The sequence below is a fragment of the Lagenorhynchus albirostris genome, chromosome 2 (assembly GCF_949774975.1).
Source record: "Lagenorhynchus albirostris chromosome 2, mLagAlb1.1, whole genome shotgun sequence".
NCBI classification, from domain to species: domain Eukaryota; kingdom Metazoa; phylum Chordata; class Mammalia; order Artiodactyla; family Delphinidae; genus Lagenorhynchus; species Lagenorhynchus albirostris.
In genome coordinates this window covers 177668925-177682695 of record NC_083096.1, presented here as the reverse complement: position 1 = coordinate 177682695, position 13771 = coordinate 177668925, and the positions used below count along the sequence as shown (strand labels likewise).

The window sequence follows — 13771 nt, the reverse complement described above, 5'->3', positions numbered from 1 at the left end:
GGTTGGGGGTTTACCCACTTACTTCCCGGATGGCCCCGTCACAAACCCGAATGACATTCAGGAATGTGGGCATGACCTGGGGCAGGAACTGCACACACTTGAGCCCCAGGGACTTGAAGATGAAGGTGATGGCCTGGACGACCATGGTGTGATGGTGAGAGAGGGACTGGTCTCGGAAGATGCGCATCAGGGCCACCATGGACACGGCTGGGTAGAACTCGTCCAGAGGCAAGTTCCCCATGTTGACCAGCATCTCACTGGTGCTGTAGTCAGCTAGGACCAAACAAAGGTGAGGATCACGAGCTATACATGACTCTGACTTTGGACAAAGCGTGGTTACCGACAAACAAAAAAACCTCCTGTGCGTCACCAGCATTCACATCTCTCTCCCTGCTGTACTCTAACACCACTGGGAATACCGGGTATATTAGGAGCCAGTGAATAGGCTCTCACCATGAAGGGCAGTTTTTGGCTTGTCTATTATCTAAACTACAAAAGCCTAACACAGTACATGACGGGTTTTCTTTAAATTGCTACGTTTAATTTAGCTTCTTACCATTCCAGTTCACAACTTCAGTAGCTGAAACCATCAATAAAAAATTACTCCACCAAATGAAAATAAAGGGGATTAAATTAGGCAAACATCTGTTCAGCAGCTGCTTGGTCCCCCTAGGGAATTCAGAGAAGTTAACAACAAATGCTACCTGACCTGAACAACAAGGATCTCAAGGACTGGGGGTGGAGGAGGGTATGGAAGGTGGGGGAGGGGCGGAGGAGGGTATGGAGGGTGGGGGAGAGGGAGTGGAGGGTATGGGGGTAGGTAGCGGTTTAACAGCACAATAAGGACGCTAAGAACCAGAACATCCAAGAGACTGGATGACTGGCACTGCTGAGGACGGAGGAAACGCTGGAGGATGTGGCTCAGGCTCTGCTCGAAGGCTGTGGGTCTGACAGGATTAACATTGCAGGCACACTTCTCTCATATACAGAAGAACAAACTGGAAGCAGTATGATCCCATCCACAGAGTTCAGAAACAAATTATTTTATTTGGGGAAAATAACATTTTGCTGAACTAGATGGGAGAACCACTGCTGAACTTTCACACTTTGACAAATACGCCTGCCCTGATGGACACTGAGTTAAGCCTAGGAAACTCACCTGCATCCCCACGCCCTGCCCAATCTCTTAGGCTACTATCTAAAGACAAAGGAACTCTACAGCTAGACCACTTGATGGAAGAAAGAGCCCTGGATCCTGATTGCTACTAGTTTTTCCACGCCCTCTGAGCCTTAGCCTCAGATTTCCCTATCAATTAAAACAGGGAGAATACATTCTACCCTCTTCCTCCTTGGGTGCCATGGGAATAGAAAACATCAAAGATGCACTAACAAAGAATGACAGATGAACAAGGGTGATGGGGTGATAATTCACGTCTCTCTCCTCAGCACCTAAGAGTGACTACAGACATAGCCTGTTGACCTTTAACAAAGAACCTGGACAAACGGGAAGACTGGACACACTGGGAAGCAGCGCCCCTGCTGTGACTCAAGAGGAAACTACTGACGTTCCATTCAAAAGTCACAAGGTGAGTCAATATGCAATAATTTCACAGTTATCCAGCCCAAGGCTCTTTCTAAACACAGCCAGTGGGGGCTTAGTGAGGCAAGAACTTGGCAGCCACTCAAGGCTCTCCTCAACTTACAGGAATCCTGACTTGACTTGGATTCTGACAGGCTGACAGCAGAAGCATCCCGGGACTGGTCGATCATGCCAATATTCACTTTGTGCTTGTAGGGATCCAAGGCCCCCAAGAGCCCTAACACACGGATAGCCTGCGTGGGAAAGGGGAGGGGAAAAGAAAACATTCATCACAGCACCTGACTACCGCAGCTCTCATGGATACTCATGTTCCATGATGCCCAATTCATATCCCACGACCAGCTACAGGGACAAAGCGGAGAGGGACAGGAAGTCTCATCAGTACTGTCACAGCATGTTAATGACGCAAACGTCTCTCCATTCTCCCAGCAAAGTCTTTAAACACCAAGTCTGCGGTGTTTCCTACCTCTCGCCGTGTACCCTGGTTCTGCTCAGTCTTCAGGAAATTCAGCAGCACCTCAAGCAATGTGGGGTACTTCCTGTAGGGCTCCACCACGTAGCCAGTGCTGGCCACCAACTGTCCTAGGGTCCACAGAGCCACCTGGACAGGCAAAAGATCACATGGTTTGTAGCACCAGTAAGAGAGAAAAGAAAGCATACTCCGTACTCTTCATTAAATGGTTATAACGAAGTGTTAGAGGCTATTACAAGAAAAGAATGCCCAGTAAAGGCACTAACCATAAACTAAAATCCTGAGAGCTGGGACATAAAAACAAGGCTACAAACCAACACAACAATCGCTGGATCAAAGGTAAAGAACAGTCCCGCCTTTCTCAGGAAGTATATAGTTCTTCTATACCCTGGATGATTGACAGGAGAAATCGGACTCAAAAGGAAATTAAGGTTGTTCTTACTTTCAGTCTAGTCATCTAATGACCTCGATGACTAAAGCGAAGCCAGGGCCGGGGGAGGGTGAGCTGAAGCTCCGCTTCCCTCCACAACCAGAGGCCAAGACTCTCTGTTTCCCTTTAGGGGCCGGGGCTCTGATAGATGACCTGCATTTTTTTTTTTTTTTTCAGTCTAGAGGAAATGGCACTGGTCAGCCCTGATACTGACAGTGACTCTGGGTCAGGATGAACGCTAATTCTAGCTCCAAGTCTTTCTTCTTTTTACTCAGTTAACAAATATTTCTAAGTACCTACTAGGGCTAGGCATTACTGGCTGGGCACACTAAGGTGACTGAGAGAGACGAGGTCCCTGGCCTCATGGGGCCGATCCTGCTCAAACACGAAGTGGTGGTACTCACCTGCCTTTTGGCCAACAGAGAGGAGTCCTGGAGCATGTCCATAATGATAATAAAAAGTTCATCAACCCACTTCCTCATTTCTAGGCCACTAACCTACAAAGTGAAAAAGGAAGTGGTAGACAGCATTAGAAATTACGGCATTAAGAAGTATTTTGACTTCATTAGAGGTGAAATAATTCTTCCCATCCTATGGAAAAAGCAGTTGTCCCCTTACCTGAGCCAACTCTCCTATTGTAGCCAGGACATTATTGATCACACCTGGGTTTGGATCAGGGTCTGGATCTTTCAGTTTCAAAATTAAAGCCTATGGAAAGAAGGTATGAGAAAATGAATGCTGGTTAGAGTCTACTAGAAAACTTTTTTTCACATAAGTACAATTCACCCAAGAGACCATCTCAGTCATAGATAAATTACTTCTAAGGCTTTATGAATCCAGGATTCCTCTGGAATGTGGATTCTTAAGACTTTCTCCATACTGCACACAAGTCTGACGTATGAGGGAGCTGGCAAGTGCCATGACCTACAAACATTTCCCATGCCTTCCCTAAACTGTACCTGTGTGATCATGCACCCAGATTCACGTAAGTTGTGAAACACCTCACATGAGTCTAACATAGACTTGAAGGTGGACTCAGATTTTAAAGCTCACTTTTTCTTCATTTTGGGGGAGTTACTTTATGCCACTATCTTACTTCTCCTCGCCAAGCACATTGGATGAGGGGCTTGAAACACCATATCTTATCTCTTAGAAGGAAAGCCCTTTCCTGCAACTGGTGAGATTCCTGGTATTCTTGAACTGAGGGTGCTTGATGTGGCCCTTGTCTGCAAGCCTGGGACCAAAGAAATTATCTACTTTGTTCAGTGCACCAGTGAGCACCAAAACACTCTCATCATCCCAAGACATCCTAGAGAGAAAGAACCAGTCTCTGTCTGTTGCAAATTACCTTCAGAATAGGCTCCATGTAGGGGCGGATGAGTCGGGGGGCATTGGAGACCAGGTGCCCCAGCATGCGGGCACTCTGTTCCTTGATTCTTCCAATGCCGCTGTGCTCCAGCTCTGTCAAAATCTGTAGGGAAGAAAGGCTTACTACGAATACGGCAAAGGAAATTCGAGAGGGACTGTGTGTTTGAAGTGAGAATGAGGCGCGGAACTAGAGGAAGGAACCAGAACTTCACTGCGGATCAAGGAGCTGCTAGATACTCCACAAGCAAGGCCATCTCTGCAGCTCACAGAACAGTCCTGGAAACAGCAGTGACCGGAGGAAAAGCTGTTTGAAACCGGCCCTTTCTCCTTCTGTCACAGTACTCCAAGGTCCCTCAGCCCTCTGCAAACCATAACTTTTAACAGTGTACATAGTCACAGAAGACGGAGAAAACCAACAGGGCTCGCTGTGAGCAGGGTTTTGCAAAAATAATGAATGAAGGGGGGGCTTCCCTGGTGGCGCAGTGGTTGAGAGTCAGCCTGCTGATGCAGAGGACACGGGTTCGTGCCCCAGTCCAGGAAGATCCCACATGCTGCGGAGCAGCTGGGCCCGTGAGCCATGGCCGCTGAGCCTGCGCGTCCGGAGCCTGTGCTCCGCAATGGGAGAGGCCACAACAGTGAGAGGCCCGCGAACTGCAAAAAAAAAAAAGAATGAAGGGGGGACTTCCCTGGTGGCTCAGTGGTTAAGAATCCGCCTGCCAATGCAGGGAACACGGGTTCGAGCCCTGGTCCAGGAAGATCCCACATGCCGTGGAGCAACTAAGCCTGTGAGCAACAACTACTGAGCCTGCACTCTAGAGCCCGCGTGCCACAACTACTGAAGCCCACGTGTCTAGAGCCAGCACTCCGCAGCAAGAGAAGCCACCGCAATGAGAAGCCTGCGCACCGCAACGAAGAGTAGCCCCCGCTCGCTGCAACTAGAGAAAGCCCGCGTGCCGCAATGAAGACCCAACGCAGCCAAAAAATAAATTAATTTATTAATTGAAAAAAAAAAGAATGAAGGAAAGGCTCTCTGCAAGAAAAATATCTGTACAGACAGCAAATCACTCAGAGTGCCTATAAATAATGACAATGGAATCAAAGACTAGTCAGAACAGCTGTGATGTGGAAAGAAATACTGATACTCAGTTGTGGTTTCGGGCACCTCTAGATAATCCCAAACAGTTAGGGATTATATCAATAGAATCCCCTTGGACCTTAATGAACAGAGATAACATGTGCGATCTAACTGACACGCTGAAAACACCAGCAAATCAGCACGTTATGCTCCTGGTGACACAGACATAAACAACTTAATATAGACAGACTTCTGGAGAGCTGAAGTTGCCAGAAGGAAATCTCTGCACAGTGGGAAAAGTGAGAAACAAAGCTCGTGTTAACTCAGCTACCCAAAGGAGTCGTCTCCAATTCAATGTTATGTTTTGTCTCACATTATTGATTTAATAATCCTGATTTCCTGGACCCCCTTGGCAGTCTGTTTTCACCTGGTCACAGCATACAGCAGTGAGAGGGGATGGAGAAGGATACTAAGAACAGAAGCATAACTTCAAGAGATGGCTGTCTGCGGGGAAATGGGTACCAGTGAGGAGAGCACAACTCTCTGGGACAGCGCAGGACCAGATCAAACAGCCCCCAATTTACTCCAGAGCCAAAGAGCGCCGCTGCACTCTAATAACAATACCCAATGCCCACCTAGATGAGCAAGACGCCAAGAAAAGGCCAAAGCACATTTAGGTAAGGTCCCTTACCAAGGCATGAAAATGTACAATTCAACTTGGGGAAATCTGTATCAAAGTTTAAAAACAAGAAAAATTATTAAAAATTTTTTCCCAAGCTGTACTTGTTTTATTCATTCCCTTTGCTAATAAAGTGTTTGTACATTTGCTGCATTCTGTTAAAACAGAAAAGATAAAATTAAATAAAATTCTGGAGTTTCAAGGGCTAAGTTCAGTATATAGTAAATTCATTTAACGATGCTTCACATTTTCCAGTATCAGAAAAACGGATAGCCTGATAGCTTACTATAAGCTTCTTGAGGACACAGCCCATGCCTGCCTTGTTCACTGGCATGCTTCCAGAACCCAGCCGTATTTGGAACACAGAAGGTGCTCAAAACATCTGTTGTCTGGATGAACGTACTGATATTCTCATTAGGAGATATATCTCTATCAAGCTTATTTAGCATGGTTTGAGCTGGCAGGCTCAACAATGATTTCTTTTCCTCCCCCACACTTTAGCTATTTCAAAGACTTAAAAGGATAGGCACTCCTAACACGGGCCAGCAGTTAAGGAGTGAACCATTAGGCTAAAAACACAAGTGCCAACATAAGTATAATCTTTTAATTTGTTCACTGATGATATAACTCACAGTCACTTTAATTATGATAGACTGCGAATAAATGACATTTCTTTAGGGTAGAAGTTACATTAATAATTTTCTATGTTTAAGTTCTTTATATGTTATGAAAAGTGTTTATTTCAAAAGAAACCATGGGGAGGATCATGAAGCAGAGGGTGTGGTGGGGACAGGATGGAGTCGGGGGACAGTAGATGACCGGGTGAGCCACACTGAGACCCAGAAGAGGTGGGTGGAAATAACTTGAGGCAGGAAGGACTGGACTCTGTGCATCGTTCACAATTCAGCCAGAGGACTTACGCGGCCGGGTGAAGACAAGAACTAGAAGACAGGCTTCAGCAGAAAATGGAAATCCTACCAGCTCTAGCAGCAATGCCAACCCGCATCTACCTGAGGCTCTAGTCCAAGCAGCTTAGCTTGGCATCTCACATTATTTAGGAACGACAGCCAGGGACCACAGACCAGGGGCAAGGATGACGAGAAACAGTGCTGGAGCCATTCCCGTATTCGGCCTCTGTGCCTGGCCTCGCATCAGCAGAAGCAGGAGTGGAAGAATTGCGAGGTGCTGGGCAGACTGACACCATCTGCAGCAGAGGCAGTGAAGAGGGGCAAGGAACGGACTCACTGGTGACTTCCCAGGAAAAAGGAAGAACCACGTGAGAGGTCAGCTTGCGAGTCACGCTCACAAGAGGCTTATGAGGCGATAAGCACTAGAATCGCAATTACCAAGCCGGGAAAACACGTGGGCTCTTGGAGCCAATGTGGCTTCTACCAGGCATCTCACTCTTTTCTCTCCCCTCCTCCTCCTCAACTCTCATTCCCCAAAGAGCACTCACGATGAACGTGCATTCCCCACTACCGCGAGGTGTGACCGTCACATCCTTACCTGGATGAGCATCTTGCGCAGGAAGGGCATGACGAAGGCTGGGTTCATGCTGCTGAGCCGGCCCACAGTGCAGATGGCCAGCTCCCGGATCTCAAACACCTGGTCATTCAGGGCCACAAACAGGGCCTGCAGATTCTCTGCCTGGGCCAGGTGTGCGTCAAAGCGCTCATCCAGGGATGCCAAGACACAGTAGCGGATGTCGGGGTCTGCAAGAGCAATCGAGCCTTTCAGTGCCTCTTCACCCCTCTCCTCCCTCCAGTCCTTTCCCAGTTTCTGCTTCCACTGCCATCAGCCTAGGGAGAGGATTCCAGATACCCTTCTCTGACCAAACCTGTCATTTTTTTCTCTACTCACAGGAGCAAAGATAATAGAATTTTTTTAAAAAAAATTATTAATTAATTAATTTATTTTTGGCTGCGTTGGGTCTTCGTTGCTGCGCATGGGCTTTCTCCAGTTTTGGTGAGCGGGGGCTACTCTTCGTTGCAGTGCGTGGGCTTCTCACTGCAGTGGCTTCTCTTGTTGCAAAGCATGGGCCCTAGGCTCGTGGGCCTCAGTAGTTGTGGCACATGGGTTCTGCAGCTGTGGCTCGCGGGCTCTAGAGCGCAGGCTCAGCAACTATGGCACATGGGCCCAGCTGCTCCACGGCATGTGGGATCCTCCCGGACCAGAGATCGAACCCATGTCCCCTGTATTGGCAGGCGGATTCTTAACCCCGCGCCACCGGGGAAGTCCAAGATAATAGAATTTAAGGCCGATTATCTTACAGAAATAGGCTGGTTTAGCCAAGCCTAAGGCTTTGCCAGAGAAAATGCTGGACATCAGCTTGTTGAGGCCATGAAAGGAAACTGGCTACTTCCAACTGCCCCAGGCACCTACACTTCCTTAGACTGCCTCCATCTCAAACTTTACCAGGATCTGTTATCCCAACCACGAGCAGTTTGCTGAGCACATCCGCCACCACTTGCACTGCGGTCTGGCTAACCACGTGAGCATGGCCACTGATGAGGTGGACAGAGGGCGTGAGCAGGCGGGAGCAGGTGCGGGCGGCTTCCATGCGGATCTCCTTGTGCTCGCTGTTCAGGAAGTGATCCGCACAGTGGCGGACAAACTGGGTCAGAGAGTGGCCTGGATACAAAGGCAGAGAGAAGACAGAATAAACACTGCTGCTTTGGACAGTAGGTCTGCAACTCGCTAGCTGCATTTTCCATTCCATTTCCATTCCATGGCTACTAACTTAATTTTCAACAAGATATTCAACCAGCAAGATATTGACCCCCAACTCTTCTCTTAAAAAAGTAACAAATGATCTTCCAATGAGCAGAAAGGCAGAAGGGAGGTAGAAAAGGAGCTGGGAGACATAAAAAAGGCATTTCCTCCCTGCCTCCATCTCAATCCTTTATTTCCTTCAAAAAGTGAATTATTTTGTTTTATTCGGACCCAGCCCTTTATATTCTCAGAGAGTAAAACAATTTTTGATCAAATTTACCTCATCTATTTTAGTTCCCAGATTTAAATACCAAAAAGAGAGTTTGATATAGGCTGGGTTTAAATATAGCTACTTTCTATTCCTTAGAAACAGATTGGGAGGAGATATGGGGATATATGTATATGTATAGCTGATTCACTTTGTTATACAGCAGAAACTAACACACCATTGTAAAGCAATTATACTCCAATAAAGATGTTAAAAAAAGAAAAGAAAAGAAAAGAAATAGATTATCCTGGGTGTTAATCAGTGTAAATGGAGGAACTGCAACAGGGAAACTAGCGATGCTGTATAAGTATTCAGACAGCATATCTACGCTTTTTGTACTTGTTTCCCTGTAGCCTTAACCAATACCACCTACACAATCTTAAATTTCAAAAGAGTCCATTTTTCTCTCCTGAAACATATCTCCCTAAGGCATTAATGTGGGTTTATCTGTAGCCTAGAATTCCAAACTGAACTACACAGTACAGCAGTCTTGGAAATCACACCACCATTGGAATGAAAATACCCCCAAGCCCTGCTTATACATTTTAAAGAATTCAATACCATCTCAGCCAAAGGGAGGTGACAAGGTGAGGGGGATCCATCTCTGCAGCATTAGTTCCTTGGATCAATGAATACTTTTCCTCAACACCATCTGCCCCCACCCCATTTTCCTTTGTCTTTGTATGGGACAAAGAAACAAACGGTAGGAATTAACCATATACGGAAAGACTATAAAAGGATGAGCTGCTGTAGAATCAGCTACCCTGTCTCCAGGACCCCTAGCAAGATCCAGGAATTCTAGGTACCCTCATTCTTTTCTCGAGGTTCCCAATATCACTGACTATCTTGGCAAGAACCACTACAATTTCTTGGTTTTTCCAAAAAAATTTTTTAAATTTAATTTTACTTATTTTTTTATACAGCAGGTTCTTATTAGTCATCCATTTTATACACATCAGTGTGTACATGTCAATCCTAATCTCCCAGTTCATCCCACGCCCCCCTCCCCGCCACTTTCCCCCCTTGGTGTCATACGTTTGTTCTCTACATCTGTGTCTCTATTTCTGCCCTGCAAACCGGTTCATCTGTACCATCGCAATTTCTTACCTTCAAATTCAAAACTGCCAAGAGTTCGGAGGGCAAGGGTAATGCTGCCCACATCGCTGGCCTCAGGGAGGGTCGTGAGGCCAGGAGAAGCCAGCTGATGGGCCAGGCCCTTGGGCATGCCTGGGTGCCGGAGGGGTTTGTGCATAAGGACCAGGGACAGCATCTTCAGGAGCCCATCTTGGATGTCCTTTTTCAGCTGTGGAATCTGACGGCTCAGGTCGTAGAGCACAGCTGTGAGGGCAGGGCTGAGGGAAAGGAAACCAGTCACTTAAGGAGCTGGATATATGATATTTGGTCTGGTCTTGGGAAGAAACGGCCCTTCTTGTCCAGCAAGGGGATTGGGTTCCACCCCTGCTTAGTCTTTAAAGCAGAAAGGATACAATGAAATAGAATATATATCTTAAACTCTCTTGGCCTGATCCAATATTTCAAAACAATCTATGATTTTCTGGGTTTTGCCTTGAGAGAACTTGTTTACTGTAATTCAGTCACTATGGAAAACCAAGTCTCAATAAATATCTGGGAAGCAGATTGAGAGCATCGTCCTTATTTTATAGATGAAGAGAACAAAAGTGTAGGGAGCTTAAGCAATTTGCCCATCTTAATATAAATGATAGCTGCAAACACTAACGGAGCACTTTTTTTTTTTTTTTTTGGCCACGCCACATGGCTTGTGGGATCTTAGTTCCCCAACCAGGGATTGAATCAAACCCGGGCCCGGGCAGTGAGAGTGCTGAGTCCTAACTACCGGATCTCCAAGAAATTCCCAGTGGTGCATTTCTTATACAGACTGCATTGTACTAAGAGTGGCTATTTCGTGAACTCTTTCACTTAATCCCCACGACAAACCTAGACCATAGGAACTGCTACTGTACCCACTTTTCAGACTAGAAAGCTGAGGCTCAGAGAAGTTAAATAATTTATTTACGATCACCCAGCTAGACAGTGATGAAACCTGGATTTGAAACTAGCCTACGAGTTTAGTGTGAGCTATCCTACCTATCCAATTTAACGTGTAAATAGCCATGCCTCGCTCTTTCAACACAGACCCAGGACTGTGACTCAAGCCTCATGCTACCCGAGCCGGGGACAGCTCAGGTTCCCGACACCCACCTCAGGCCCACCGCCAGCATGGGCTCCAGCAGCTCCTTGATGTCCTGCTGGATGCCCGGCCCCATCGCTCGGGCCAGCATGCTGATGCAGGTGAACACCGTGGCATCCACCTGCATTGCCTTCTGTCTCCTGCAGAGAACCGAAGAGTGGCTAGTTTAGACATAACGGCATTTTGTGATACCCTACCTCAAAATTACCTTGGGGCAAGGAGAGCAGGTTACCCAGGAGGGGCCACCCCATGTGGGTGTGCAGGTTACTTACTGCACAGTCTAGGGACCCATCACACTGTAGTCACTGCAGACTTGTGTATTTACAACAAATGACCAGCAGATGGCAGTAAAGTCTCTTGAGGAAGGGGCCCCACTTCAGAATTCACACAAAAGGCACCATGTGGGTTAGTGTGGTGCTGGCCAAGGTCCCTATTTAGGAAGCAAACTGAACAACGTGCACATCAGGGACCACGAGTGCAGGGCACAGCCATCATATGAGAAGAAATTCTCCCTATGAGGAGAATGCTGGGCTTGAAACGGGCGAGGCTTATTAATTCACCAGCACAATCCTCGCTACTAACACAGGGAACTATGAAGACACAATTCTAATTAACACTGACCCTCTAAGACTTGGAGAAGATACCCTAGCCTCGCCACCTTGCAGGGTGCTGAAGGTCTTTCTCCTATTTTATTCACTGGGACGTTTCAAGAGGTAGGATAATGTATCCAACTTCAATGATAAAGAAAAAGGTGACCGTTAGGTCCCCTCAGTTCCTGTCTAGGAACCCTCGCTTTAGTTGTTATCAAAATCAGACCTTTGAAAGCCAGAGAAAAGAACAAAACTAGGAGATTCCCAGTAAATAATATTGAGAACAGCACTGGTATCTAACATGTATTGGTATGAACAGGTATTCAACCTCCCCAAATATTTACATCCATGTCACTTCATTTGGGAAAGGCTGGAACTCAACTGAAGAAGGGCTAGTCATTATATGATTTGCTGGTTAATGACGCAGAGAACAGGCTTCAGCTCCACGGAAACTGGGATGCAGCATCCTCCCTCTCCAACCAAATGGAGTGGAAGGTGAAATCATAACAGAGTTGCTTACTTATGGGCAAAGTCCTTAGGAGGCAGGGCTGCTCGGATGATGTCCAGCACACGAGGTAAGTAGACCTTAAACTCAGACCTCACAGCCACAGAAAGTAGCCCCAGGGCTTGGAAGGCTGCTGTCCGTTCCTTCTCCTTCTTGACACAGCTTAGGACATGGTTCATGGTATCTTGGAGATACTGGGTATCTGAGCACAGAAACAACAAAGTGTATATATGGCTCAAGGTGAGGGGTGGTCTACATATGAAAGGTCAAAGTTCCTATAAAACACTTAAATTTAAGAATAAATTAAGAAAGCCTGTTGGAAAGATATTAAGAAGAATTTAGAGAATGCACTAACCAAACGCTTTGCTTGATAATCACTCCTCTGATACAGCTTTTAGAAATATTAGAAATATAAGCTGTTTTTCCTTTAATTAAAAAAAAAACCAAAAACTTAAAAGTGTCTCCAAAACAATGCTGCATTAATTATCGCCATTAGCATTATATTTTGAGGGAAAGATTACATGCTTTTGTTCAAGAAATATATGTTAAACCTTGGTTAAAAACAAAGAGAGGATCATCTAAGCTATTTTATATTATCTGGAAATTTACAGTAATATTGAAAACTGTTTGTAATAAACAGGCTATTCCACTCAGCATAGGCCTAGAAATCGCTTTGCTATCACCTAGAGACTTCTGTTACAGTTATATTTAATAGAACAAGATTTAGTCCGTAACTTGGAAAGCCACATGTGTGTTTTCATTAAGTTTACATAAGCCAGTGTGCATTCTTGGGTAGGCGATTCTTGGGCAGTTTATGCTAAGGTGCTACGACTCCTCAGAAGGCTGCTATTTCCTGCCTCTTGCCCCTCTTCCATTTCTTCTCTTCCATCTTTCTGGCCTCAAGTCCGTGCACCAGCAGCACATACAAGCAAGACCACGCAGCCAGTAGAAAGTGAGGGGTGTTCAAGGCCACCAGGACCACAATTAGAAGACAGTGAACTAGACTCCCAAAAGGCATACATACATCACTGCATTTATGCTATCGAGAAATGTCTTCTCTCACAGCTCACGGTCAAATGCCGTTGAAGCATGCTGGAGCTTGAAAACAGTCAGAGACCAAGGTGATACAACTCTCAAACCAGAGTGCACCAACGAGAAAAATGGGACCTTTGCAGAGCAGGACAGCGTTTCAGCAGGAAATGAGCTTAAATCAAGAAGGTAATTTCCTTTTCCAGACTTAGCACCCCAAGAGATTAGGAATCTGACATTGCTTGAGATTCCAGCCCAATCCTAGGGGGAGTATTTTTGATATTCCCAAAGCTTGCATCATCAGGAAGTGCAAGCAATGACTTCCAAACTGCAAACTTTAAAAAAGTGGCGCTTTCCCAATGAGACTGTACTTACGGAGGCTGCCCAGGCTGAATTTCCAGAACATATTTTAGTACATTATTTAATAAAACAGCAAAAACTCACATCAAAAGAACAAACCTAGGGGCCCCTCTGAGCCTTTGTATCCTGCTGCTAGGCCGTCTTTTGAACTTACTAAGGTAACCGCTTCTACAGCATGCCAGACTTTGATCAAATTTGGCCTAGTTATTATTCTCTTTTGAGCCACAGACTTTCAAACCAAGATCATTTAAAGCTCTACTGAATAGGGGCATGTCTGTTCATTAAAAAAGAGAAAAGCTGCTGGGTACCAGGTGAGAAGAATGGAAAACTGAAAAAATATGGGTGATTCTCATTATATCCTCTCTCTCTGGTTCAGTGATTTTATGTGGCTAATTGCCTCATCCTCTCTTAACACCTAGTCTCACACCCAGCACATTTAACACCTCACCGGCTGTATTTCTCTGCTTTCATCTG

General features: G+C 45.9%; 1 protein-coding gene across 4 annotated transcripts in view; it reads right to left on the bottom strand.

The window, feature by feature from the left end:
* The window catches only part of MTOR (mechanistic target of rapamycin kinase), a 117704-nt gene that overhangs the window by 92483 nt on the left and 11450 nt on the right, over window positions 1-13771 (bottom strand). For all 4 annotated transcript variants that reach the window (XM_060141441.1, XM_060141440.1, XM_060141444.1 and 1 more), the window contains exons 9-19: window positions 11924-12110; window positions 10825-10953; window positions 9712-9956; window positions 8040-8255; window positions 7131-7336; window positions 3851-3973; window positions 3121-3210; window positions 2907-2999; window positions 2067-2201; window positions 1704-1833; window positions 23-273 (exon numbers count right to left, since the gene is read on the bottom strand). In XM_060141441.1, the coding sequence (XP_059997424.1) occupies window positions 23-273; window positions 1704-1833; window positions 2067-2201; window positions 2907-2999; window positions 3121-3210; window positions 3851-3973; window positions 7131-7336; window positions 8040-8255; window positions 9712-9956; window positions 10825-10953; window positions 11924-12110 (1805 nt within the window). The remainder of the gene's footprint in view (window positions 1-22; window positions 274-1703; window positions 1834-2066; window positions 2202-2906; window positions 3000-3120; window positions 3211-3850; window positions 3974-7130; window positions 7337-8039; window positions 8256-9711; window positions 9957-10824; window positions 10954-11923; window positions 12111-13771) is intronic.